General features: G+C 42.2%; 1 protein-coding gene across 1 annotated transcript in view; it reads left to right on the top strand.

The window, feature by feature from the left end:
• Positions 1 to 25,258, top strand: part of FAT4 (FAT atypical cadherin 4) — a 123,018-nt gene that overhangs the window by 86,322 nt on the left and 11,438 nt on the right. Inside the window, 9 exon segments of the mRNA XM_036382844.2 lie at positions 1,919 to 2,073; positions 2,075 to 2,100; positions 5,394 to 5,644; positions 7,983 to 11,521; positions 11,523 to 12,333; positions 17,338 to 17,442; positions 19,011 to 19,318; positions 23,452 to 23,537; positions 24,560 to 24,739. Coding sequence (XP_036238737.1) covers positions 1,919 to 2,073; positions 2,075 to 2,100; positions 5,394 to 5,644; positions 7,983 to 11,521; positions 11,523 to 12,333; positions 17,338 to 17,442; positions 19,011 to 19,318; positions 23,452 to 23,537; positions 24,560 to 24,739 — 5,461 coding nt within the window.

Genomic DNA, 25,258 nt, shown 5'->3' with positions numbered 1-25,258 from the left:
AGGCCAGAGCTTGATGACACACGCAGCAAACGCCGCTGAGGACTCTCTTTCCTTTAATGCAGCAATAATAAACACTTCACAGGCAATATTTCAGCAATCAAGAACACTTTTGCAGGCTTTTCTATCTATATGTGTTTGGCTAAATGACAAAACCGTGAGTTAAAAAAAAAAGGCTAAAAAATGAGTCAGACTTATTGCCTTAATGTAACCTTCCTGGCTGAAAGCGTATTAATTGGCAGAGTGAATTACCTCAGAGCAGAGCAGAGAAAGGCCTCTATTGTGTGATGTGAAATCTATACTCCTTGGCTTGCCACGTTCTTTCCTCGGCGTTGTGATCCTTCCCCTCTGATCAGCAGCCTCCAAGCCCAGCCTTGTGAGATTTATAACACCTTTCAATTGGAAGCTCTGTCATTCAGCCCATTTGGGCATTAACCACGTTACTGCAAAGCATTTTGTGGTGAAAAATCCTCCTGCCCGTGCTGAGGCTGCTCCCGGCTTCTTCCCGCCTCGCTGCTTCAGCCTTCAAGGGTTAACACGTGGGAAAATGGGTTGCTATATCTCCTTTTATGTAAGAACTTTGTGTTTGGAGCCCTTGCCAGGAGCAGATGAGCCCCAAGAGCAGAGCCTGCCTCCTTCCCAGCCCCGAGGTTGAGCTGCAGCAATAACCTTGGATAGCAGTGACCCAATCCTCGGCCGGGCTGGAAGGACTGGGGCGGTCACGCGGGGCGGCCTGCATTCCGTCAAGTGACAGCTCCGTGTAATATGCCTGCCTTGCAGCAAGGACTCCACCAATCTCCAGCCCAAAGCATTTCATTATCCTCGCTTTATCCCAGTCCAGCAAATGCTGAATTGGAGAATCTGAGATGGAAGGGGAAAGCAATGCAATCTTGGGTAAAACAGGCATGGTTGTCATCTGCCTTTTGAGTAAAAGCGGCCCTAACTTAAGTGTTTCATGCTCTGCTATCACTTTTTCCTTCTCCTTCCTATGTACTCAAAGAAAGAAATGAGTCTTTTCCTCCAGGGGAAGAATTTAGTTAGCAGGAGATGTCTTGCTGATTCTTGGCTGAAAAGAAGTGTAATGAATGGACTGACAAAACTAACATGAACTTGTAAAAGTCTTCATTGTCTTTTTTTGGATTTGACAAAGGAAAAGCCAAAGAGGACAAACACTGAGAGACTGCACATGAATAAACATGCTATTTCATGCTCCTTGCTGCTCATCAGAGTTAAGTTTTAGAATAACAAGGAGGATGGAATCCCTAGGTTAAATCAGTTCAGTCTGATTTCCCGTAAGCCAGTATCCCATTGGAGCGAGCATTATTTGCTGCTATAGATGGTTGCTTCTATGGAGAGAGTGAGTCTCAGCAGGGCTGGAGACTCACTGCAACCGTCTCACCCGCTCCCAGAAGGTCTCCCCAGGTCAGGGTGCGACCGGCAGTGGAAAAGCCACGCGGAAAGCTGGGTTTTGCCACTGTTCCCACTCTATTTGTTCTGCGGGTGAATAAATTGAGGGCTGGAATCTTCACATCTGTCAGCATGCCACCTTTGAAGGTCTTCTTGCAGAGGAATAGGAAAGTCAACCACATCTTCAAATTGGTCCTAATTGTTACAGGAAGGCTTTCTGAGCAGTTCCAAGACCATCTTTTTCCACTGAGCTTGTATTACAAAATATTTCTGGAATTAGATGGAGCAAGAAAAATAATAATGTTTTTTTTTTGTGTGTCTTTCACAACTTGTACTTTATGTCAAGATGACTTTGAAACAAACCTGACCCTGTCCTCTGTGTTGAGCTGGCTTCCTTGCTCTGTGAACTGTGACACGCTCAAGCACTCGGCTCCAAATCGGGGCTGGCAGAGCTCCGATTAGCATGCTGGTGTTTGTAACCTCTAGCACTTTGTACCCCCCCCTTTTCCCACAGGATCTCCTGCCCTCACTGGCACTGGAACCATTGCTGTCACAGTGGATGATGTCAATGACAATGTCCCCACGTTTGCCTTTAACATGTACTTTGCCACTGTTCCGGAGGATGCTCCCACGGGGACGGATATTTTGCTCGTAAACTCCTCGGATGCCTGATGCTTCTACAAATGCTGTTATTAGGTAGGTCGATTACTGTTGCTCCATGTAACACTGCCTCATATCCTGCCTGAAGATTTCTTTTTCCCCAGTGTCCATCACCGGCATGCCCTAAAGCTGTAAGACAAAAAATAGAATGGCACTGTGTGTGCAACTAAATTACTTGGGCAAATCTGTCTTTTTGTTGCTTTTAGGCTTTTAGAGTTATATTGAGGACAAATAGAGTTGTGGAGTTATTTTTTTACTGAGTGAAAAGGAAGCTAGTTTAATTTGCAGCTGCCTTGCTGCTGCATTCACACCTTTTCGTGTAGCGAGCAATTTTCTCTGAAAGCAAATGTGCTCTTTGAGTAAAGCTTTGGTCAATTAATGTCTTCAGTTTAGCATGAAAATTACCCAAGGTAAATCACAAAGCTTATGCCATTCAGAAAACCAGTAAAAAGTTGGAATTTGGCAGTTCTGCACAGGGCTCAGTTGATGAAACTGAACTGGGCACTGGGCTGCACACTGGCCGTTCCCAGTTCCACAGACAAGAGTAATGAAGATGCTGAGTGGCAGTGACAAGCTCAGGATTATCCACTGAGGACAGATACATCGCCAATGGAATGCAAAGCAAATTTATATTAGTTCTTGATCTTACCACGTTTTACTGTTGTGGCTGCAAACGTCACTCTTTCCAAATTCACAAAGCAGGCTATAAAAGTAGCTTCCTTGTTTACCTTTGTTAGTTCACCTCAGTTCCTTCTTCAAACAGCATAAGAATACCACTGTGCTACTTTTTTTAAAAGGAAGTAATATAAAGCAGAACTACGTTGTGGCAAAACACTGTCTACAAAATACTGAAATATTTTCTTTCCAACTAGCTACAAGCCAGAAATAGAAGCTTGACATCTAGACATCTTTAGATATTTGAAAATCATCCAAAGTTACCATTTGTTAAATTGTGGAACAATCAAGCTTTTAATTCTGTTCACTCATAGTCTAAGAAACTATTTCTGGCAAGTTCCTTTATAAAAAAACCGAATTCCATGCAGAGCATGAATGACTGTAATGATTGTGTCCTGTAATCAGAAATTATCAGAGTGCTCTTTAGTGTGGTTAAATTGCTTTAATATCTCTGCCATTAGTCTTTGTCATTCACTCAGTACCGCATCATAGAATTAGTTGATAAAAATATTTTTCCCCTTCATAAGTAGCTATTAAAACATTGTTTTCAGGTTTTGTTTTACACTCTTCAGGCTCAGGAACAGACTTTGTTTTTCTTGGACAGAATTTGTCCAGATTCAGCATTTAAAGTAGATCCGAAGTATGGCTGGTATTACAAAACTGGTGAAAGCCAGAAAGAGCAGAACATGTATGGTCGTCTTGTCAGAGGTCCTGAGGACTCAGAACTCCTTTTCTGTCTTGTTAGAATCGGTTCAAAATTAAATCTTTGGTTTCCAATAGGCATATATAAGATCCTTGGCTAACATTTTCATGCAAAGTCAAAAAACGTGCTGTGTTTTGAAAGAAGTGTTTAAGTTTCTGCAAAGCCATCACCTGCCCATACGTGCCAACTCTTGTTCTCCTGTTTCTGGTGATAACCTGTGAAGTCATTAAAGGAGGGTGATGGGTTGTAAATGGCAATGCACACTTGAGCAGTCCTGTTGTTAAAGACAGTAGACATAGGAGTCAAAAGGTCACATTTTAAGTGTTTGGATCAAATTCCTTTTATGCCACTTGCCACCATTAGAGTTTCAAGGGGTTTTTGGTTTTGCTCAGTTTTTTGGGGTTGAGTTTGGATTTTTTTGCAGTTATGTTGAGGCACATGTACACTGTCCAGTTGGTTTGCATGCAGGTACAATTCAGAATATCTTATGACAAATGTAATATGTCTTTATTATTTCCTTCTAAAAAGAAGAAAAAAAAATCATAGTATCTTTCCAGTGCTAACATGTGGAAACACAGAAAAGAAAGTTTCTGTCTCTGCAATACCCCACTCAGGGTTAAATCACTGCAAATCACAGATGAAATGTGCCTGGTGCTGCTGTTTAGGGAGATCTAAATGGTGCTTTAGGCTTTGTGCACATTCTTTCTATTCTAGGTGCACATTGCTATGGCTGGAGAATAATTGCATATGGCCATCACATTATATCGTAATTAAGCAATTAAAGCATGCTCGTGGCGTTGTGCAGAGATTAATGACTGAGCAGGAGAAGTTGCCACAGCTTATTACACAGGCTGGCTCTCAGCCCTCTCAGTGCAGCTTCTGGGCTGTGTTATTACTGCTGTCATAACCTGTTCTGGTCTTAAAGAGGTGAAGATAGGAATATTAATCTCTTTCATTTAAACCACTTTATTCTGAGTCTTTCATAGAATCATACCTCAGAAAAGCTGCTGCTGTGCTGTAGCAGAGGAGCAGTGCTAACCACAGCTGTGTTGGGTCCTGATATTGAATATGAGAATTGTTCATTTGAGCCATTTTTTGTTTCCATTGTTTTCTCAAAAACCTATTATCTGAATTCTGAAAAAATGTAATACTAACCAAGTACGTTTAAAAATACATCTTTGAGATTCCTGCTGTATGAACACAAGCTGGATAAGCATTCCAAGAGGGGGGACAAACTGTGGTAGGAAGTCAGAGGTAGCCCCTAACACACACCTGTAGTGAGCACACAGTCAGTTCTTATCAGATCATGTGGGGATGTGTGCACACACAAACACACCCACCAGTTTGAGGGTTAAACTCTGGTCACAATTAGTCTCTGTTAACAAAGCTCTGTGGTTACTAATTTGCTATGAATTGCTATAAATTCCCATTGAAATCTTGAACAGCAAAACTAAGTATCAGGAAACAATATGGATGTTAAATGTTCATTTTATTTTGTAAAGCTGTCATCATTTTTATTTCAAAAAGTACTTTTGTATTTTCTAACTTTATTCTGCAGGTTCAGTTAAGAGGTACATCAGCCTTTTGGAGTAAGAGTTAATGCATTAGCCCAGGGAAATCAGCACTAGAGGATGCCTCCAGTAGCAGTTTTGAGAGTATGTCCAGTGGTATCTTTCAAATAGTCAAAGGCTCAGTCAGCTTATGTATTGGAAATCTGTGTTAAACAACTATGCTTGGAAATCCCCAGAAATGTGATTATGACAGGCCTTGAAATTTGAAAAAGTCAAACAGTGAAGACAGATGGAGAGTCAGATGAAAATGTGACAGTCTGTGTTGATACCCATCAGCATGGTGGTCTGAAGAGTGTAGAAAATGGTTATTATCTTAATGCAGCAGGCTGCCTTTTGAAATACTAATCCAATTTTTCTCCCTTGCTTTTCCTCTCCCGCAGCTACAGGCTTAGGGGCGGCAATTCCCAATTCACCATCAACCCTTCTACGGGCCAGATCATCACCAGCGCCCTCCTGGACCGGGAGGCGAGGGAGAACTACACCCTGGTGGTGGTGGCCAGCGATGGGGGCTTCCCCAGGGCTCTGTCCAGCTCCACCAGCGTGCTGGTGGCCGTGGCTGATGTGAATGACAACCCACCCAAGTTCCAGCACCACCCCTACGTCACCCACGTGCCATCGCCCACCTCTGCAGGTAACCCTGGCACTGCCACAGACAGGGAATCATGGGATGGTTTGGGTTGGAAGGGACATTAAGGATCATCTAGTAGCAACCCACCTGCCATGGGCAGGGACACCTACCTCTAAATCAGGTTGCTCAAAGTCCCATCTCAGCCTGGCCTGTGAATGCTTCTGGGGATTCTGAACACATTCACAGCTTCTCTGGTCAACATCTTAATGAAATGCTCAGCTGTGCCACAGAAATGTTTCTGAGATGTTTCTCTGCAGCTGTTTTCCTGGGATTATCTTTGTGCTGCATGGGAATGAGGAATAACAAACCTCAAGTCACCATCCACAGTTTAGCAGGTTTTTTCTATTGGGTTCCTCCCATCCGAATTCAGTTATGTTCGTGTAGTTACATAAAGTACATGTACTGTAAATGATCACCCACTCAAAAAAGTTATTATTTTGCTAGGGTTAGGAAGACAATGGCCTGTTTTTATTTCTGAAAGTCTCCTCTGAGCAATTCCTAAACAGGGTTTTGACAGCCTCTTCCAAAAATGCTATGTCTATGTCAGATGTTAATTATGTTGCCTTTCCTTGAGCCAAGTGATGAAGTAAAATAAAATAAAAGTAATCAAGCAGCAATCTTCCTTTGAGCCTACACCCAAATTAAAGTTGCTTCACTCAACACAGGAGTTAATGTCTGGTTCAGCTCATGTTCCATGTTTTCACATACACACACATACATGGATATGTGATGCCTACGGAGAGGATTCCATGACAAATGGTTTGCAAAACAAATTTTCTTTTAACAGAAAAAAAAAGATTATTTCCATGTCTTGGATTTTGTCTCTTAATTTTAAACAATTGCAAATACTTCTCCTTTTTATGGAAGAATGAATTTGTTTACAGTTCTTCTGTTTCCAGAACAACATTATGAAATTGTTTTATTATTGCATTGGCGAAACATCGTGTAATCAGACTAGTGCCTTTGCCTGGCTGTTTTTGGGATGTTGCTTCAAATTCTTTTCACAAGGGGTACACATAGGTTGACCTGATGTTTTCTGGTAACATCTTTTTTGGGTGCTTTTTGTATGAAATCTCTTATAACTAGAAACCTAAGCTATGTTTACTCTGTTTTAAACTTAGCAAAAAACCTAGGGATGTATCCACTTTTCTTATTTACAACTTCCTTTTCTTTTTGTTATTTTTTAATCGAGTTTAAAAAGAGGAACTAGTAATAATATTAATATTTTTTGCAGTAACTGAAGCACAAAAAAATCTTCATTTCTTCCTGTCGCATTTCTCACAAGGGTTTGAATACTGTTCTTGTCTAAATATTCCTGCCCCTGGAGTACAATTCACTGCACATGACAAATAGTGACATGAAGTATAGTTTTAAGGGATGCTGTCAAAGTCATTCCTGCCTCTAAATGATTTTCCCTTAAGAGGTTGAAAACAGCATGATTTTTATATAAAACTGGGTGTTTTCTAAATTTTAGTAACAGTAAAACATCAACAGTGTTCTGCAAATTCGTTGGACAGTGTCAAATTTGAAAGACATATCATGCTTTAGATCTGTAATATCTGGTGAGGAAGAACACCCTAGGTTCTCCTTGCAAGTGTGCAAATGTAGAGGATAATGCAAATGGTGCACATACAGTGAGGCTTATTGCGAACCATAAATTCAAAAGACCTGAAAAGTCTGAGTGTAATCATGTTATTGTACTAGTGTGCAATAGTTTTGTATTCCTATTTTACCAATGTGCTTTTAAAAATGCAGTCCTCTTAGTTCCTGTCCTTGGAATACTCTTAGAAAATTAGAAGTAAGGGACTAGTGGGGAGAAAGAAGGAGCACCTGGGGAGCAGGAAGAGAAGGGATTGCAAGGGGCAATGTGTAGGTGTAGGGTAAATATCCGTGGATGTTGCCTGTTCACTAATGTAACCTTAATAGTCCTTGAATTCCAGGGTGAAGTTTTTTTCGTGGATAAACAGGCTAAGAGTAATTTTAAAAATCAAATTAGCATTCAGTCTTACTGGGTTTATGGCTTTTGTTGTGTGAATGTTCTTGAGGCAGGATGCTAGGCCTCTGAAAGGCTGCCGGTCTGTTTCCCAGTTCTGTATGTCCATCTCTCTAAATGCAGTGTCCTATTTTTCAGCTCAACATTTTTTGGCTCCATGCATGTCTTGTAGACTCACCTGCCCCTTGCTGAACTCACTTTTTTTGTGACAAAAGCAGTTCATTTTTAGGGCAGTGTGAGGAAGAGCATGCTGCTCCAGGATGTGCTTCAGACTGAAAGGCTGGCGTGATGTTTCTCACAGTCAGTGCATGCACTAAAGGACTGACCTAGCTTTGTTCTGCATTTCAGGCTCATTCGTGTTTGCGGTGACTGTCACCGATGCAGATGCCGGCTCCAACGCCGAGCTCCATTATTCCCTCGTGGGGAAGAACTCTGAGAAATTCCACATTGATCCAGCAAGGGGGGCAATCCTGGCTGCAAAACCACTGGCGGGAGAGTCTGAAGTCACCATTTCCGTTCATGTGAGGGATGGTGGCCGGTACCCCAAGACAGACTCCACCACTGTCACCGTGAGGTTTGTGGACAAAGCCCAATTTCCTCGCGTTCAGGCAGAGCAGGAGACCTTCACATTCCCTGAAAACCAGGCAGTTGGGACACTTGTCACCACCATCTCTGGGTCTTCAGCCAGAGGAGGCTCCTTGTCCTACTACATTGCCAGCGGTAATCTGGGCAGCACCTTCCTGGTGGACCAGGTGACGGGACAGCTTTCTGTCGGGCGGGCTTTAGATTTCGAGGCCGTGCAGAAGTACGTGGTGTGGATTGAGGCCAGAGACACAGGCTTTCCCCCCTTTTCCTCCTACAAGAAATTGGAAGTATCGGTGATTGACGTCAACGATAACGTGCCGGAGTTTGAGCAAGATCCCTTCATTGCAGAAATAGCGGAGAACCTGTCCCCACGGAAGATACTGACTGTGGCTGCTGTTGACAGGGATAGTGGTCTGAATGGACAGCTCAATTATGAAATAATTGAGGGCAATACCGAAAACAGTTTCAGTATCAATCGAGCCACTGGTGAGATCAGAAGCGTCCGGCCCTTGGACAGGGAGAAACTGTCTCAGTACACGCTAACCATAAAAGCTTCAGATAAAGGCACTCCGCTCCAGAGCACAACTGTCAAAGTTATCATTAATATTTTAGATGAAAATGACAATGCTCCGAGGTTTTCACAGATATTCAGTGCTTCTGTGCCTGAAAATGCTCCTCTGGGTTTTACAGTAACGCGAGTCACAACATCAGATGAGGACATAGGGGTGAATGCAGTCAGCAGGTACTCCATAAGGGATACGAGTCTCCCGTTTGCCATAAATCCCAGCACTGGGGACATCACCATCAGCAGACCCCTGAACAGGGAGGACACTGACCGCTACAGGATCAGGGTCTCTGCGCATGACTCTGGCTGGACAGTGAGCACAGACGTCACCATATTTGTCACAGATGTCAATGACAATGCCCCACGATTTACAAAACCATCCTATTACCTGGAGTGTCCCGAGCTTCCTGGGATTGGGCTAAAGGTCACCCAGGTTTCAGCCACCGATCCAGATGAAGGGTCCAATGGTCAAGTCTTCTACTTCATAAAATCCCAGTCCGAGTTCTTCCGCATTAACGCAACCACGGGAGAGATTTTCAACAAGCAGTACTTAAGGTACCAAAACTCCAGTGGTTCCAGCAATGTCAACATCAACAGGCACAGCTTCATCGTGACATCCTCAGACCGGGGCAGTCCCCCGTTGGTGAGTGAGACCACTGTCACCATAAACGTGGTAGACAGCAATGACAACGCACCGCTCTTCCTCACCCCTAAATATTTCACTCCTGTCACTAAGAATGTGAGGGTTGGCACAAATTTGATTAAAGTTACTGCGGTGGATGACAAGGACTTTGGCTTGAATTCTGAAGTGGAATACTTTGTCTCTGATGAGAGCAAAACTAATAAATTCAGACTGGACAGGAGTACAGGCTGGATTTCTGTGTCATCTTCACTAATGGCTGATTTGAACAAAAACTTCCTGTTTAAAGTGAAAGCCAAGGACAAGGGTAATCCCCCACTCTCATCCGAGGTAGCTGTTGAAATAGTAGTGACAGAAGAGAATTACCATACACCCGAGTTTTCCCAGAGCCGCATGAGCGTTACTATCCCAGAGAGCTACTCTGTTGGAGCAGTGGTCAGGACGGTTTCAGCACGAGACAGAGATGCTGCCATGAACGGATTAATCAGCTACAATATTTCCTCTGGAAATGAAGCTGGAGTCTTTGCTATTAATACCACCACTGGTACACTGACACTAGCCAAACCACTTGATTTTGAGTTAGAGCAAAAGCACGACCTGGTTGTTACTGCCACGGATGGAGGATGGGTGTCCCGAACAGGCTACTGCAGTGTCACTGTTAATGTCATTGATGTCAATGACAACTCCCCAGCATTCAGCCCTGAGGAGTACTTTCCCACCGTGCTAGAAAATGCCCCCAGTGGGACAACTGTTATTTGTTTAAATGCCACCGATGCTGACTCTGGATCTAACGCTGTGATTGCGTATGCCATCCAGTCCTCAGACAGCGACCTCTTTGTCATCGACCCCAACACGGGAACCATCACCACCCAGGGATTTTTAGACTATGAAACAAAGCAGAGTTACCATCTAACAGTAAAGGCTTTTAATGTTCCAGACGAAGAGAGGTGCAGCTTTGCTACTGTCAACATCCAGTTGGAAGGGACAAATGAGTATGTGCCCCGTTTTGTGTCCAAGCTTTATTATTTTGAGGTTTCAGAGGCAGCCCCCAAAGGTACTGTTGTAGGTGAAGTTTTTGCAAGTGATCGTGATATGGGCATTGATGGAGAAGTCCACTACCTCATCTTTGGCAACAGCAGAAAGAAGGGCTTCCAGGTAGACGAGAAAAGCGGCCAGATCTACGTTTCAGGACCTCTTGATAGAGAAAAAGAAGAGCGAATCTCTTTGAAAGTCCTTGCAAAAAATTTGGGGAGCATTCGTGGCGCAGATATAGATGAAGTAACTGTTAATATCACAATCCTGGATGCCAACGATCCTCCCGTTTTTACCTTGGGAGCCTACAATATACGGATCAGCGAGGGTGTTCCTCCAGGCACCCACGTCACGTTCGTCAGCGCCTTTGATTCGGATTCTGTCCCCAGCTGGAGCAGGTTCTCCTATTTCATTGGGTCTGGCAACGAGAACAGCGCCTTTTCCATCAACCCACAGACGGGACAGGTGACGGTCACTGCAGAGCTGGATCGAGAAACGCTGCCTGTCTACAACCTCTCTGTGCTGGCCATCGATTCGGGAACGCCCTCTGCGACAGGAAGTGCCTCTCTGGTGGTAACTTTGGAAGACATCAACGACAACGGCCCTACCTTGTCCACCAGCCAAGGAGAAGTCCTGGAGAACAACCGCGCAGGAACTCTGGTGATGACGCTGCAGTCGTCGGATCCCGATCTCCCTCCCAACCAAGGTCCTTTCACGTATTACTTGCTCAGCACTGGCCCTGCCACCAGCTACTTCAGCCTCAGCACCGCTGGAGTCCTGACAACGACAAGGGAGATTGACAGGGAGCAAATCAGTGATTTTTACCTCTCGGTGATTACCAGAGACTCTGGCATTCCTCAGATGTCTTCCACAGGAACTGTGCAGATCAAGGTAATAGACCAAAACGACAACCCGTCTCAGCCCAGAACGGTAGAAATCTTTGTTCATTATTATGGCAACCTCTTCCCAGGTGGAATTTTGGGCAACGTAAAGCCGCAGGATCCGGACGTGCTAGACAGCTTCCAGTGCTCCCTCATCTCAGGAGTCACCAGCCTTTTCAGCATTCCCGGGGAGCACCTGTGAGCTGCACTCGCAGGCCAGGTCCACGGACGGCACGTTTGACCTGGGGGTCCTCAGCAACGACGGGCTGCACGGAGCCGTCACTAGCAGCGTCCGCGTCTTCTTTGCGGGCTTCAGCAACGCCACCATCGACAACAGCGTCCTCCTCCGCCTGAGCGCCCACGGCGTGCGCGACTTCCTCACCAACCACTACCTGCACTTCCTGCGCATCGCCAGCTCCCAGCTGACGGGGCTGGGCACGGCCATCCAGCTCTACGGCCTCTCTGAGGACAGCAACCACACCTTCCTGATGGCGGCCGTCAAGCGCGGCAACAACCAGTACGTGAACCCCAGCGGCGTGGCCACCTTCTTCGAGAGCATCAGGGACGTCCTCTTCCGCCAGAGCGGCGTGCGGGTCGAGGCCGTGGACCACGACTGGTGCCTGCAGAGCCCCTGCCAGAATGGGGGGAGCTGCTTGAGGAGGCTGGCAGTGAGTCCCACCCTGAGGACCCACGAGAGCGTCCCCGTCATCGTGGTGGCCAACGAGCCACTGCGGCCCTTCGTGTGCCGGTGCCTGCCGGGCTACGAGGGGAGCCTGTGCGAGACCGACATCGACGAGTGCCTCCCGTCGCCCTGCCACAACGACGGCACCTGCCACAACCTGGTGGGGGGCTTCTCCTGCAGCTGCCCTGAGGGCTTCACCGGCATGGCCTGCGAGAGGGACGTCAACGAGTGCCTTTCCAACCCCTGCAAAAACGGTGCTGCCTGCCAGAACTTCCCAGGAAGCTTCAACTGCGTTTGTAAAACCGGGTACACAGGTATGCATTTGCTCCTCTATATACCTTAGTGTCCAGAAACGATGGCAAGAGTGCCTTCTTAGCCCAAAACTGTCTGAATAGAAGCATCCCCATGGATGAAGAGGTCATGCAAACTAAGGTTTTAATAGTGTGAAAGCTCAGAATACCCGGGTGCCTGCAATATTATTTTATTTTAGCTCTCTCCCAAGGTAAATCTCACTTACCTGATTTGCATTAGAACAGAAAGATTTTTGCAAGGGCTATTCAGATTTTTTAAGCGTGTGAGAACCATTTCCAATGCTTCAGTATGATTTTTCCGTACATGTTATTGTTATGCATATTGTGGGAGCGTTTCAAGTCTGCTAGAAGTGTGCCAAGCAAGAAAATCTGCCTCTGCCCCAAATTACTTGCAGGACAGAAAACAGATGAAGAATATGGGAAAAAAACAGAATTCAGGCAAAATGGTCAACCCCTCTGTTCTGTATTTTGTTCCTTTGTAATTTATTTTTTTCATTAAGCGCAGAAATGTCTGCAGCATTCCTACCCCTTCTGAGTATTTTTTCTCTGATATTTATTACACATTCAAACACAGCAGCATTGTAACCCAGAAAAGCAAACTAATCTGTGCTTCTGCTGTGAGTAGGATATTTAAGGAAGGTCTGAGCAATTTTATCCAGTCCTTATAGCCACTTTTCTTAGAAATCAGAAAAAAAAAATCTAACCAGAAGAGATTAGTTAAGGCTTTCAGTGCCTTTTCTAAGGAGTATTTCTGCATTGAAGAAGCCCCAGGGCAGCCCTGCTCAGCACAGCAGTGTCCATTCTGGTGTGGGACTTGCCGCCACCACAACTCACCTGTAACCCACAGAGGGATCAAGGGATCCCCTGGGTTTTTTACTTGTAGCAGGTCTGTGCAGGAGAGAATGGAGGAGAAAGTTAATTTCAAAGTAAAGGTTTAATTAGTTAATTTAAATCACAGCTGCAGCAGGGGATACATATTCAGTGCAGTATCAAGGACACTGATGAGATCTTCTGCATGAACCTCACAAGTGTGCTCCTGAGCCTCAGGTCAGGAGCAAGTGCTGTTAATTGACAAGCAGTTCTAATTAAGTTACTAATCCAGGATTTTATTTCATGTTGTATTAGCATATCAAATTATTTTGCCAGGAGCATAGCAAAATAATTCTAGAGCACCTATGCCCTGTAACTCTTGAGGTCATTAGCACCAGAGAGTACGTGGGCATGTGTTTGCTGCTGCAGTGAAGCAAAACACTTGATTAACTCTAACAGCAAACTACAGTGTATGCCTCTAGACTGTAATTTGAAACATTTATGAAGCATCCTGCTGATTTCTTCTGGTATTAAATTCATACATTAATGTTCAACCCTTATGTCAGCTAAAAATCAAGCACTGCATGTGACAAGTTTAAAAAAAAAAAAAAGAGTATTTTTGCTAAGAGAATGTGATGAGAGACTCTTAGAGTTTGAAGTGTCAGATTTCTTTCATGCCATGAATTAAATGTGGCATCTGATAGGAGCTTTCTTAAACTCCTTGTCAACACAAATAACCTTAAAATAGACTGCCACTGAGGCAGACATTTCTATTTGGGAGTCAGATGTTGTTTAATCAGTTGGCCATTGCAGAATCAAGAGATATTAAAGTGTCCTGAGATTAATTGATCAAGACAGAAAACAAATGGCACCATTGTAATTAAAAGACAAAATATCTTTGGAGTTTAATATCAACAGAGCTTATTAGATAAGATCACAGTTATCACACAGTATATTTAGACATTTTGTGTCTGCAAAAGCATATTTGAAATTCTTCAAATTAAATATTCAATAGGTTCTGCAAACAAATGTCAGTGTACTGATTGTTTGAGAATGCTTGACATAGAGGCTATTATGTCATTATTATACTGCCAACAGAAAGAGAGCACAGCTGCTTGGGCTCTTAATTTGCATTCATATGTGATTAAAGATAGCCACAGTAGATGTAAAAATAAAGCCTCAAACTGTTTCATGACTCTAAACCTTGAGTGCCTCAACAGCAACAAAAAAGAGGCATCCAAAATAGTGGATTTCTAATTCAGTTCCCCATATACATAGTTTTGCTTCTATATGCTGGAATGAAAATACAGTCTCATAATTGAATTTACATGCTTGGTAAAAAAAATAACATTTACATGGTAGTGCATGCAAGTAGAAATTAGAATTTTCTGGGACAGACTCTCTGTTCACTGTAAATTAGAGTACATGAGCTGTGGACCTTTATAATGGTGTACCTGAAAACTAAGAGTCTTACTTTTCCTTGATTTATTGTGTTTTGTCAGCTGCATTTCACTTCATCATACTGCAAAGGTAATGTCATTTTTTTTCACTGGATAGGATTATAAAGACTGATTACCTCAGAGCAACATCATTAGGGTCTGAACAATCTGTTATAATTATATCTCTTAATGATGAACAGGTTTTGTTTTTAAAATAATCGCTTTCTGGAGGGAATATGCTTGGTGATTTACAGTAGTTGTCTGCCCTTCCTTTGAACCCTTCATTTCCTGTTTTCCAGGATTCATTAAGATGAAGGAATGTATGGTTGTGAAGTTGTTTCAAATGCAAGATTAGAATGCTTGAACAACCACTTTATAACATGGACACAGAGAACCACAAAAACTAAAACTCCCAAATCAGCTGAAATCTTAACTGAAGAACATTCAGCTGGTATCTGTTCCTGTTACATTTTTCAATTAACAAAAAAAAAAAAAAAGTCTGAGGAACTTAGATTTTTGCATAAGCCCCTGCCTGTGATAGCATCAGCTGGAGGTGATGAATGATAAATGTTGAATGCTGTCTGTTACCAATTATCCAGCATTCTCCTCATTTTCACGGTCTTCAGAAAAAGATCTTTCTGATGAAGAAATGAATACCTTGCATCTTTCAGAATTTCAGCCTAGAATTGATCTATAAACTCAGCTAACTTCAGTTTTCATCTAGGCCTAATTTGGATGGGACTTTGAGCAACTTGGTCTCGTGGAAGATGTCCCTTCCCATGGTAGGGGGTTGGAACAAGATGGTTTTTAAGTCCCTTTCCAACCCAAACTGTTCTATGATTCCATAATTCTGTTATTCTAAACACACCTCTATTGGTTTCAAAAGCTCTTCAAACAACAGTTGAGCATAAAGAAGATGCTTTTATTCATTGGTTAAAGTAAGTGCAGCTGAAATAAATATCCATATTATCTTGCTGAGTCAGCAAACGTGCCAGCTTTAATGTTAGCTGGGAAAAAGAAGAGTATTTAGTTAGATTGAACTGCAAAAATCTGAGTAAGCCTTTTTAGCTGCACTTGATTTTTGTGAAAACTGAGCAGCATCACTGAGCTATTTTAAGCATATCTGTCTCACTCCTCCTATGTGCTCTCCTTCACGAGTCAAAGACCTCTACTACAGACCATAAATTGAAAACAAAGAAAACAGCAAAATCTCACATAAAAAGTTAGCTCATCCTGCAGTCATGCCCATTAGAGAATAAAACATAAATAAATACCCCCAAAGCATAATTAGATTCAGACACTGGAAAAGTTTCCTGGATTTATGGTGCATCTACAAGTGACGTATTAACCGCAGGAATCCTCCAGCGCTCCATTTCCACCCTACTTGCAGTCACACATGGAGAGCTGCTGCTCACATGCAAGAGCTGCTTACAAACTGTAGGTTAAACAAAAAAAAAAGTAGAAGAGGGGTGAAAAACAAGAGGTTTTCTTGAGTCTTAGGCGACTCAAGTTGTTAAACTCCAAAGTTTGTAAAGCAAAGTGCTGGTTTGCTACAGTTTTTAGTTGCACCAGCAGCCTCTAAGGATTGGTGCATTCCTGTCCTGGGAGATGTAAAATTACAAGATATATGTGACATACAAGAATGGACACCCTCTGTGCAGGCTCACGTACTTTTAACTTAAACGTACACATATGGTGTAAGAAGTAAAACAATTAATTATTGATGCAGAAAGAAGCATTAAGACCATCTCAGCCCTTGCTTTGTGCATACAGCCTGGCTGAGATGAAGTTTAGGAGAAGTCTGGAAGACTGTGGCTGCTTTTGTGAGTTTTTGCAGTGAAACAGGGAGGACAAGCACAACAACACTTTGAAGTTTTTGCTGAGCACAGTCAGTGTAGGCTGGCACTGCTGCCGACAGGAAGACAGGTTCCAAGAGTGGGATGTAGTGGAAGTGTTGCTAAACTCATCAAAGCCAAGCATTGAAAACATTAGAAATGAAGACAAATACTTTTGTAGTTAATGTTTCCATGCCAAGAAAACTTTAGTTTCATACATAGAATACGCGTGTCTGTATTTGGTGTCTGTTAAAATCTTCACTTTTTCTCTTGGTTCCCTTCCTTGCTGAAATGAATTATGTGATTTCAGTTTGTTCTCTGGGGAATAATATTTACCACATGTGACAATGTCTGCTTAGAGAAGGACTGTATCCAGGGCAGCTTGTTTTAGCTCCAGAGGACTGTGGTCTCTCCAAGTCAGGAAGGAGGTTGTAATTGATGAGGAAAAATAAGAAAAATCATATAATGTACAATAGCAGCCTCTGTTCAGCATGACCTGCTTGTGCAGGGTCCAGCAAGGGCTGTCTGTATCTCCTTTGCGCTCCTGAGTATATTGCACTCAACAGGGAGAACAAAAGATACATTTTTACAGTTCTTTATTTCAGCATTGCCTTTAATTGCATGACCTCTCTTTGAAAGACACCAATTAATAAAAAATTTCAATTAAAACAACAGTCCACCAGCACCTCTAATCACAAAGAGAGACTTGAAAAGTAGACTTGTTTTCTCTAGGCCACAGATTATGCCTATGGCAGGGCTGGGAGCAGCTCAGAATCCTGTCTGTGAGTCCTCTCTCTATCCCAGAGCTGGTCCCTGGCACCCTCTCTCCTGGCTATGTGTTTAGCATTGGTTCATGACCTCATTACCTACAACTCCAGCCTGACTTTCCTATTTCCCTGACCTGGAAATTGCTTTTGTCACAGGGAAAACGTGTGACTCCACTGTCAACTACTGTGAGTGCAACCCCTGTTTCAATGGTGGGTCCTGCCAAAGTGGGCTGGAGGGGTATTTCTGCCACTGTCCCTTTGGTGAGTACCCTTCTCTCCTCTTCATCTCCCCTTGCCCTACTCATATTTCTGTTTATTTTTACCTGCATAAATAATTTCTGGCTTGAAAATGATTCCAGGTCTGGAAAAAATGCATGTATTCAGAGGTTCAAGGAACTCATTTTTCTTCAGAAGAAAATTAAAAAGTGGTGTGGTCACTACAAGTACATATTTGTCATTCCTAGTAGCAGGTCCTTTATCTCTCATAGAAAAACATAAGACCCAGCCAAACAACTCAGTGCCTAAAAATTAGAAAGAATATTTCTGAACAGATAGATAGATAGATAGAGATAACTGTCCAAAAGTAAGAATGGATGCTTGAAATACTTAAATCAAGACTATTGGCTTCCTAAAGATGAAACTTAAACACAGCTGGTTCAGGGCTGAAGCACCTTCACCACCCAGAGTATCCAAAGTTCAGTCTGAAGGAGGAAGTGTGGTGATAACAAAGCTCTCCTGATGAATAACAGGCCCTTTTAGTGGAGCTGAAGAGTAAGACCACTGTAAATAACATCAGTATTTTACATCAGAGAAGCATATAGTAGTGCCAAAATAGTTTCATAATTTTTAGAATTTAATTATCCCAGATTTGGTTTGTGGAATGGACCCAATAAAAACATAGAACAACACGGATATTTTAAGGCATCATGACACGATTGCTGCAAGCTTGATTCTGAATGCAGATTAATCCAGAATTGCCATTGTTCATATGGAAAAGTATGAAAGTAAATGTAACAAATTAATAAAAAAAAAACCAGAAATGTCCAGAAATCATCTGGATTTCAAGGCTGCTGAAAACCCTCTCACAAAAGTATAGTTCTCAATATGCATTTGTAACTAGTGCTGAATATGTATTTCTATTAGCATGTGGAATAATTTGTCTATTCCCTTTTATTTCCTTTATTGTACATTTCCTCAGGGTTAATTAATTTCCCATTGTAAATGTAACTAATATTCATAAATTAAATCAGGGTTTTTTCCCACTGTTGATGCAGTAAAAGAAAAATCAAGGGAAATTATGTGACAGAGCTCTGAAAAGAAGTATATAGAATGCACCAAAATATGAATATCAGTTTTTACTGACATGAGGAGACATAATATCTTAATCACACATATGCTTATTTAATAAGTATAAGAAATGAACCACCCAGTGAGAAACAGTTCAGATAACAGCCGCAGAGCGAAAAATAAACTCAACTTGCATATTTATTTCCATAGCTGGATTAATAAATGCCTGATGATAATTAACAGCCATGTCCTGACAGAGCTGTCAAGCTGGCTTGGTTTGGTGTTTTCCGAAGAAGCCACAGAGCTGGGCAAAGTGCTTTTCAATAGATGCATCTGTCCTTTGTAATTCAATTTTAAAGTTTAAATATAATGTACCTCAGCCCCCAGCTGTGGCTAATAGCATTCTTCTGTTGGTTGTGTGATTTTAATTGAACATTAGTGGTTCCACAGCCATGTGGAGAGCACATCCATACTTCACTCCTGGGAGGAGGCACGGTGAGGACAAAACTCCCCGATTCCAGACTTTGCTTTTCGTTTTTCAGGTGTTTTTGGGAATCACTGCGAGCTCAACAGTTACGGGTTTGAAGAGCTGTCCTACATGGAGTTCCCCAGCCTGGATCCCAACAACAATTACATCTACATAAAGTTTGCCACCATCAAGAGTAACGCCTTGCTGCTGTACAACCACGACAACCAGACCGGGGAGCGGGCGGAATTCCTGGCGCTGGAGATCGTGGAGGGCCAGCTGAGGTTCTCCTACAACCTGGGCAGTGGCACCTACAAGCTCACCACGGCTAAGAAGGTGTCTGATGGACAGTTCCACACCGCCATCGCACGCAGGGCTGGAATGGTAAGAAGGGCTAAAAATGGGGATTTTAAGGCCAGTTCAGCCAAATCACTCTGGCTTCCAGGGGAACTCAGAGGAACGTGGAATTAGCGACGCCGCGTTTGCTAGCAGAAACTCCAACTTTGGGAAAAACCTCCTTCGTTTCTGCCTCACTCCAAGTGACTCAGAGCCCTGTGGTGGTTTGTTTAGTATGATGATGATAAAGTGTAATGAAAAAAACATGTGCAAAGTGCCCCCAAACCCTCAGTGTGAAAAATGAGAGCCAGGAATAATTAATGACATAGATGACTACGCACAGGGCTAATTAACTGCTGTAGATTACAGGGTGATTATCAGGGAATGCTAATTAACCGCAGTAATTGCAAAAAGCCTCAAAATCATTTTTCTCAACATTTAGAAAATCCAAGTGGACAGACTTAAAATTCTAGGCATCCATGACCTCCTTGGGCTAATTCAGAGATTTTTCCAATCTCCTCAGACTGGGAGCCTGGTTTTCCTCTGTAGCATACATGTAAAGAGTTAAAAGGTTACATTCTACATCAAGAGAGTTTTTTGAGGGGAAGGAGGGAAGTTACTTCTCTCTCTGTCCCCCAGAATGCATCTGAGGTGAGGAATTCTGCCAAAACTGGGACAACGGATTACCATATGCCTGGCACTCTGACCCCTCTCCTGCCTTCATTTCTTTCTCCAGTAAATGTTTTCTATTCCTCTCCTCTCATTTTTTAATAATATTTCCAAAGCAGAACATAAACCAAGTGCTCTTTGAATCCAAGCCAAGTTTTTTGACTCCACAGTGTTTGAGTTAGAAATGAAACCAAATCTATTTGCCATCCATAATCAGTAACTATTGCCCAACAGTTCCCTTTTCAGGCAGGCATGGCCAGCATACGTGGAATTCATGTTTGGAATTAAAGTCATAGAGCAGTAATATACAGTGGGGTTCCCCATTTTGGTTTGTGTATGTCAAGCTAGAAGTGATGGAGGGAATAAAAGCAATAAACTCTTCTGTGCTCCCTTCTAGTCCTTGCTCTTGAGCCCTTAACTCCATTTCCATTTGTAGTGCAATACCCGATATCTCCGTTTATTCTGGGTCTTCCTCTCTTCTCCCAAGTTACAAGCAACAGGAGAAGAGGAAATGGCCTCAAGTTGCAGCAGGGGAGGTTTAGATCGAATATTAGTAAAGAGTTCTTCCCCAAAAGGGTTGTCAATGCCTGGAAAAGGCTGCCCAGGGAAGTGGTGGAGTCACCATCCCTGGAGGTATTAAAAAGATGTGTAGATGTGGCGCCTGGGGACACGGTTTAATGGTGGCCTTGACAGTGCTGGCTTAGTGGTTAGACTCTTGAAGATCTTTTCCAACATTAAGGATTCTATGGTTCTGTGAAATCCAGTCTTCAGCTGGTTTTGCAAATACAATTTGTGTGTGTTTTTATGACTTACATATCCAAATAAGATGAAGGATAATTGCGATGTTGAGCAATGAGTTTGGTTTAATGAGCTTTGATACCAGATATTCAATTTGCGTCTTGCAAATTTAATAATTTACATCACAGCTTCCTAATGGTAAAGCCTGAAGGTGCACTTTAATCTTGACATGCACCATGTTCCCATTTTAGTAACTAAAGTAGAATGTTACTTCCATAAATAAGATGTAAATGGCAAAGTATAAGGACACAGAGTAAAAGTTGCAACAAATAAATGAAGTACACTGAAGAAAGAAAAAACAGAGAAAGAAAATGTTTTACTTGTCAGTGTGCCAGAAGACTATAGAAGAAGAGAGAACATAAAAAGGGCTATTTATAGAAATTTCAGCCATGAATGCATCAGGCTAAAAGCAAATATTTAAGACAACCTATACCTTTGTATGTTTTTTTTTGTTTGTTTGTTTTAAATGTTTAAACCTATTCAGTAATGTCAGCTGTTTACAAACAGCATGTGAAGAGAATCGCCTTTGTCTTAGATATTTCTGCTGCAGGAAAAATGTCTCCCAGGTGTCCAAAACTGTATAAAATAGGCCCCCTTTAGGATTCCAAATCTGTCATTTCCTACAGCACAGTGGGATTTTATCGGAAACTGGTAAAATCATTAAGTTGTCAGTCCTGAGCTATTGCAAAGTGACAGGATAGAAAGGCTCATAATGTGGCAAGGTAACTGTAGAGTAATGCTTAAGTAACAAGCAGGAACATTTGACTAACATTAGAAAATAAATTGTATGAACTCTGTTCCAAGTAAAATATATTCTCAAATATCCAGCCCTTCAGCTGGGGCTGGAGCTTGGCTTGCAGAGCACATAGCAATGTAAGTTAGGGAGATTATGCTGATTGAGCTAAGAACAAAAAAACTCATTTCAGTTTTTGTTGTTGATGTTCTGAAGGAAAAATATGTATGCATGTGGTGGCATACAGAGCAGCCAGCTTATTATTCTTTCTCTGAATTGTTTCATTTACACAAGGCTATAATCTGCTTTGGAACTGCAGACTGACATTTCTTGGGAGAAGCACTTTGCTCATTTGTATGGAAAGAAATTCAAGATAAGCTTCCATTACAAATAGCAGATTGAACAATTTAATCGTACTGTAGGGCATGATTTAGGGCTAAGAGCTCTGATTTTATTTGGTCAATACAGTGTGTCAGCTTGCAGCATGTATTTGGAGCTAGCATGGCCAATCTGGGGGGATTTCAACAGGCTGTTGTTACCAAACTTATTTGCAGGCAGTAGAAAAAATCTCTGCAGAGTAATGCTGTACTGATAGCCAGTGCTGCTTGCTCAGCTCCCATAGAGCAATCTAAACCAAAATATAAAGCCAGGCATTTTTAAAGGTGGCATTTGATTTAAATTTGCTGTAAAACTCTACCACACATCTTGCTGAAACATGAGGAGATGTACAACGTGGAGATTGTTTATTTTTCTGAAAATTTGTTTTAAGGAATAACTAACCTTCAGGGTTGGTTGGGATTTCTTTTTTTCAGCGCATCTGTTATTAATAAATCACTGTGGGGACAATTCTTTGCTAAATAAGGAATAAAATAAAAACTCCTTTTCAAATCAGCAGGAGTTGTTTCATGATTTTAGTGACAGCTTTGGTTAGACTTTTATAGATTACAAATAGAAGTGCCATGAGTAACTTTAGTGTAAATAAGTTAGATGGGTAGTCTCAGAATCACAGAATAGTTTGGGTTGGAAAGAACCTTAAAGATCATCTGGTTCCAACCCCCCTGTCGTGGGCACAGACACCTTCCACTAGACCAGGCTGAGGCAACATTGTTGTCTAGGATGTGATGGCTTGGGGGTAAAAATAGTAATGGTAAAACAATAATTAAAGAGCAAGACTGCTGTGAGTAGTGGTAATGCCATCAGCTTGGTCCCACTCTAGGTGTCCAGATGCTCCTCCATTATCAAAGTTGAGATCCCTCATGACCTCTTAGTCAAGGGGTTACCTTAAGCAGGTCCATTTGGTTACTTTTTGAGTTTTATTGAGTGGTTGGTTATTATTTTTAACTAGTCATCTCAGTGTTTCTAATCCCAGGGTCATTTTTTTAAACTGGTAATCTCAATGTATGTACTCCCAGCTTTTGTAACGTGCTTTTTATCAATTTCAATATGTTTAATATCATAGTAAAGCCCCTGAGGGAACTCCCTTTGTGATTGGAAGGGGCAGCTTTTTGCTCAGATTATCTGAACCATGTCAGGAGTAGGATATGGTATGAACCAAAGTAACTTCAGTGTCCAGGAGTAAAGCAAACAAATATGAAAGAAACCCTGCCCAAATGTGAAAAATTGTGGTGTTTAACTCCATCTCTGTATGAAGCAGACAATTGGCTCCCTCTCTGTATCCACACCTTGGTGGTGTCCACGCTGTGCTGGCAGACTGTGGAGCTGAGCAGTGGCTCTGAAGCACTCTGCAGTCCCAAGTGACATCGTGACATAAAAGTCATGATGTCACTTGGGATTATATTTATATATATATATATATATATATATATATATATATATATATATATATATATATATATATAGTACTATATCAAGGGCTTTCTGGCCAAGTCCTTGATACAATACACCTAAACATAAATAGTTCATGTGACTGGGGACTAAAGCCTTGTAATACTCAGCATGTTTGTGTGCATGCCTTTTGCAGGCAGCATCCCTGACGGTGGATTCCTGCTCTGAGGACCAGGAGCCAGGCTACTGCACTGTTAGCAACGTTGCAGTTTCGACTGACTGGTAAATATGTCTTCATTTTGTGGGGTTAGCTTGGGGTTTGGGTGGGATTTTTTTTTTAATAAGTTAAGAAGAAATCTCCCTGTAAAGTCAGAGAAAGTTGGAATAATGATAAGGCTCCCAAGAGTCATTTCCTTTCATCTTTGCGGAAGCAAATTAAATTTTCTGCGTGTGTTGCTGCTTGCTAGGTCAGGCTATATTTCTGCATGGAACTGGATGATAACAGAGAGTTTGCTCAGAAATCCCCAGTTCTCTACACCATCTTTGTCCCCCGGCTCTGGTGGCAGTCAGGAAATGCATGGCCACGAGTAGTTTGCACTGTGGTACAAATGAGGATAACATCTATTGCCTAATGATTTGGGGTCATGTGTTTATTTAAACTGCACCTCTCATTGCTCATAAAGACATCGGAAATAAAATCACCTGATTAGTGCTGTCATTACAAAAATATTAACAGTAATTACTTTGACATTGTTTTCAGGTGTTTTCTGTTACAGTTTTGAGTTCATAAACAGTGTCCAGTAAAGAAATCAAACTTTATTTCTGGTGTTTACTGTAACTAGCTCAGTAGTCTTGGGCTCAAATTTTTGGAGATAACAGTAACTTTAATCCCAGTCACTTTGGCTAATTCCTTAAAATAATCACAATGTTTCCTGCCACACAGGGTTTCCCTGCTAGCAGATGTGTTACATCTTTGAAAAACAATGAGTCCATCTTCCTGCTGTTTAAGTATCACCTACAATCTCAATTATAGTTGGGTAAAAAACCTTATTTGTTGTGCTCTCATGCACACTGCTCAGTCAAGTGAATAGAAATTTTGACATGCAAACTGAGTGTGAATTTAGAGTCGTGCCCACTATAACTGTTAGTTCAAGTGATGTTAATTTCTGTGTCCCCTTCTAAATGTGAAATACCAATTTGGGAAGAGGAATTTTAGCCACAGGCTGTAACTGATGGTTGCAGTTCCTGTGCTGTCATCACCATCCTGATGTCTGGTACTGATTAGTCATTTTTCTCTTTCACAGGACTCTCGATGTACAACCAAATCGAGTTACTGTTGGTGGCATCAGGTCCATAGAGCCCATCCTTCAGAGGAGAGGGCAGGTGGAAAGCCATGATTTTGTGGGCTGCATAATGGAGTTTGCAGTCAATGGACGTCCCCTGGAGCCCAGCCAGGCTTTGGCCGCCCAAGGAATCCTAGATCAGTACGTCTGCTATATATGGGATCAAATGGACCCCGTTTGCAATAAAGGAAATTTCTTGTTAGGAAAACAAGACTGTAGAACCTACTGTAAAAAGTAGGAAGAAAGTGAATTTGGATTAAAGGTTCACTAAAGATTACAGAGTCTTAAAAACAAAAGCAGCATCATTACATTTCTATTGTTAGTGATTATTCAAGTAGCTTTGTGGGCTGAAATTGAGTCGCCCATGTTCTTGGATTTCTTTATAAATTCCACCTGGTTTTGGCTGTACTCATACTGTTTGCTAGCCCTCTACTCCCTTTTATATCCTCTTAATCCACCACGTCTGTTCTCTCACTTTGCCTCTCAAGTATCACCGAATTTCCCTCATATCCTCTGAGTGCTCTTTCAGAAATGATGAACTATCTGATTCTATTGTTTTTTCCATCTCAGTATTTGAAGTCGCAGTTGTAGCAATAATGTCAGTCTTCCATCCAGATTTCCTCATTCACACTTCCTCTCTCAGCCCCCATGTTTGCACTG

Source organism: Molothrus ater, chromosome 4 (genome assembly GCF_012460135.2).
Source record: "Molothrus ater isolate BHLD 08-10-18 breed brown headed cowbird chromosome 4, BPBGC_Mater_1.1, whole genome shotgun sequence".
Classification (NCBI taxonomy): Eukaryota; Metazoa; Chordata; class Aves; order Passeriformes; family Icteridae; genus Molothrus; species Molothrus ater.
This window is presented reverse-complemented; position numbering and strand designations above follow the sequence as displayed.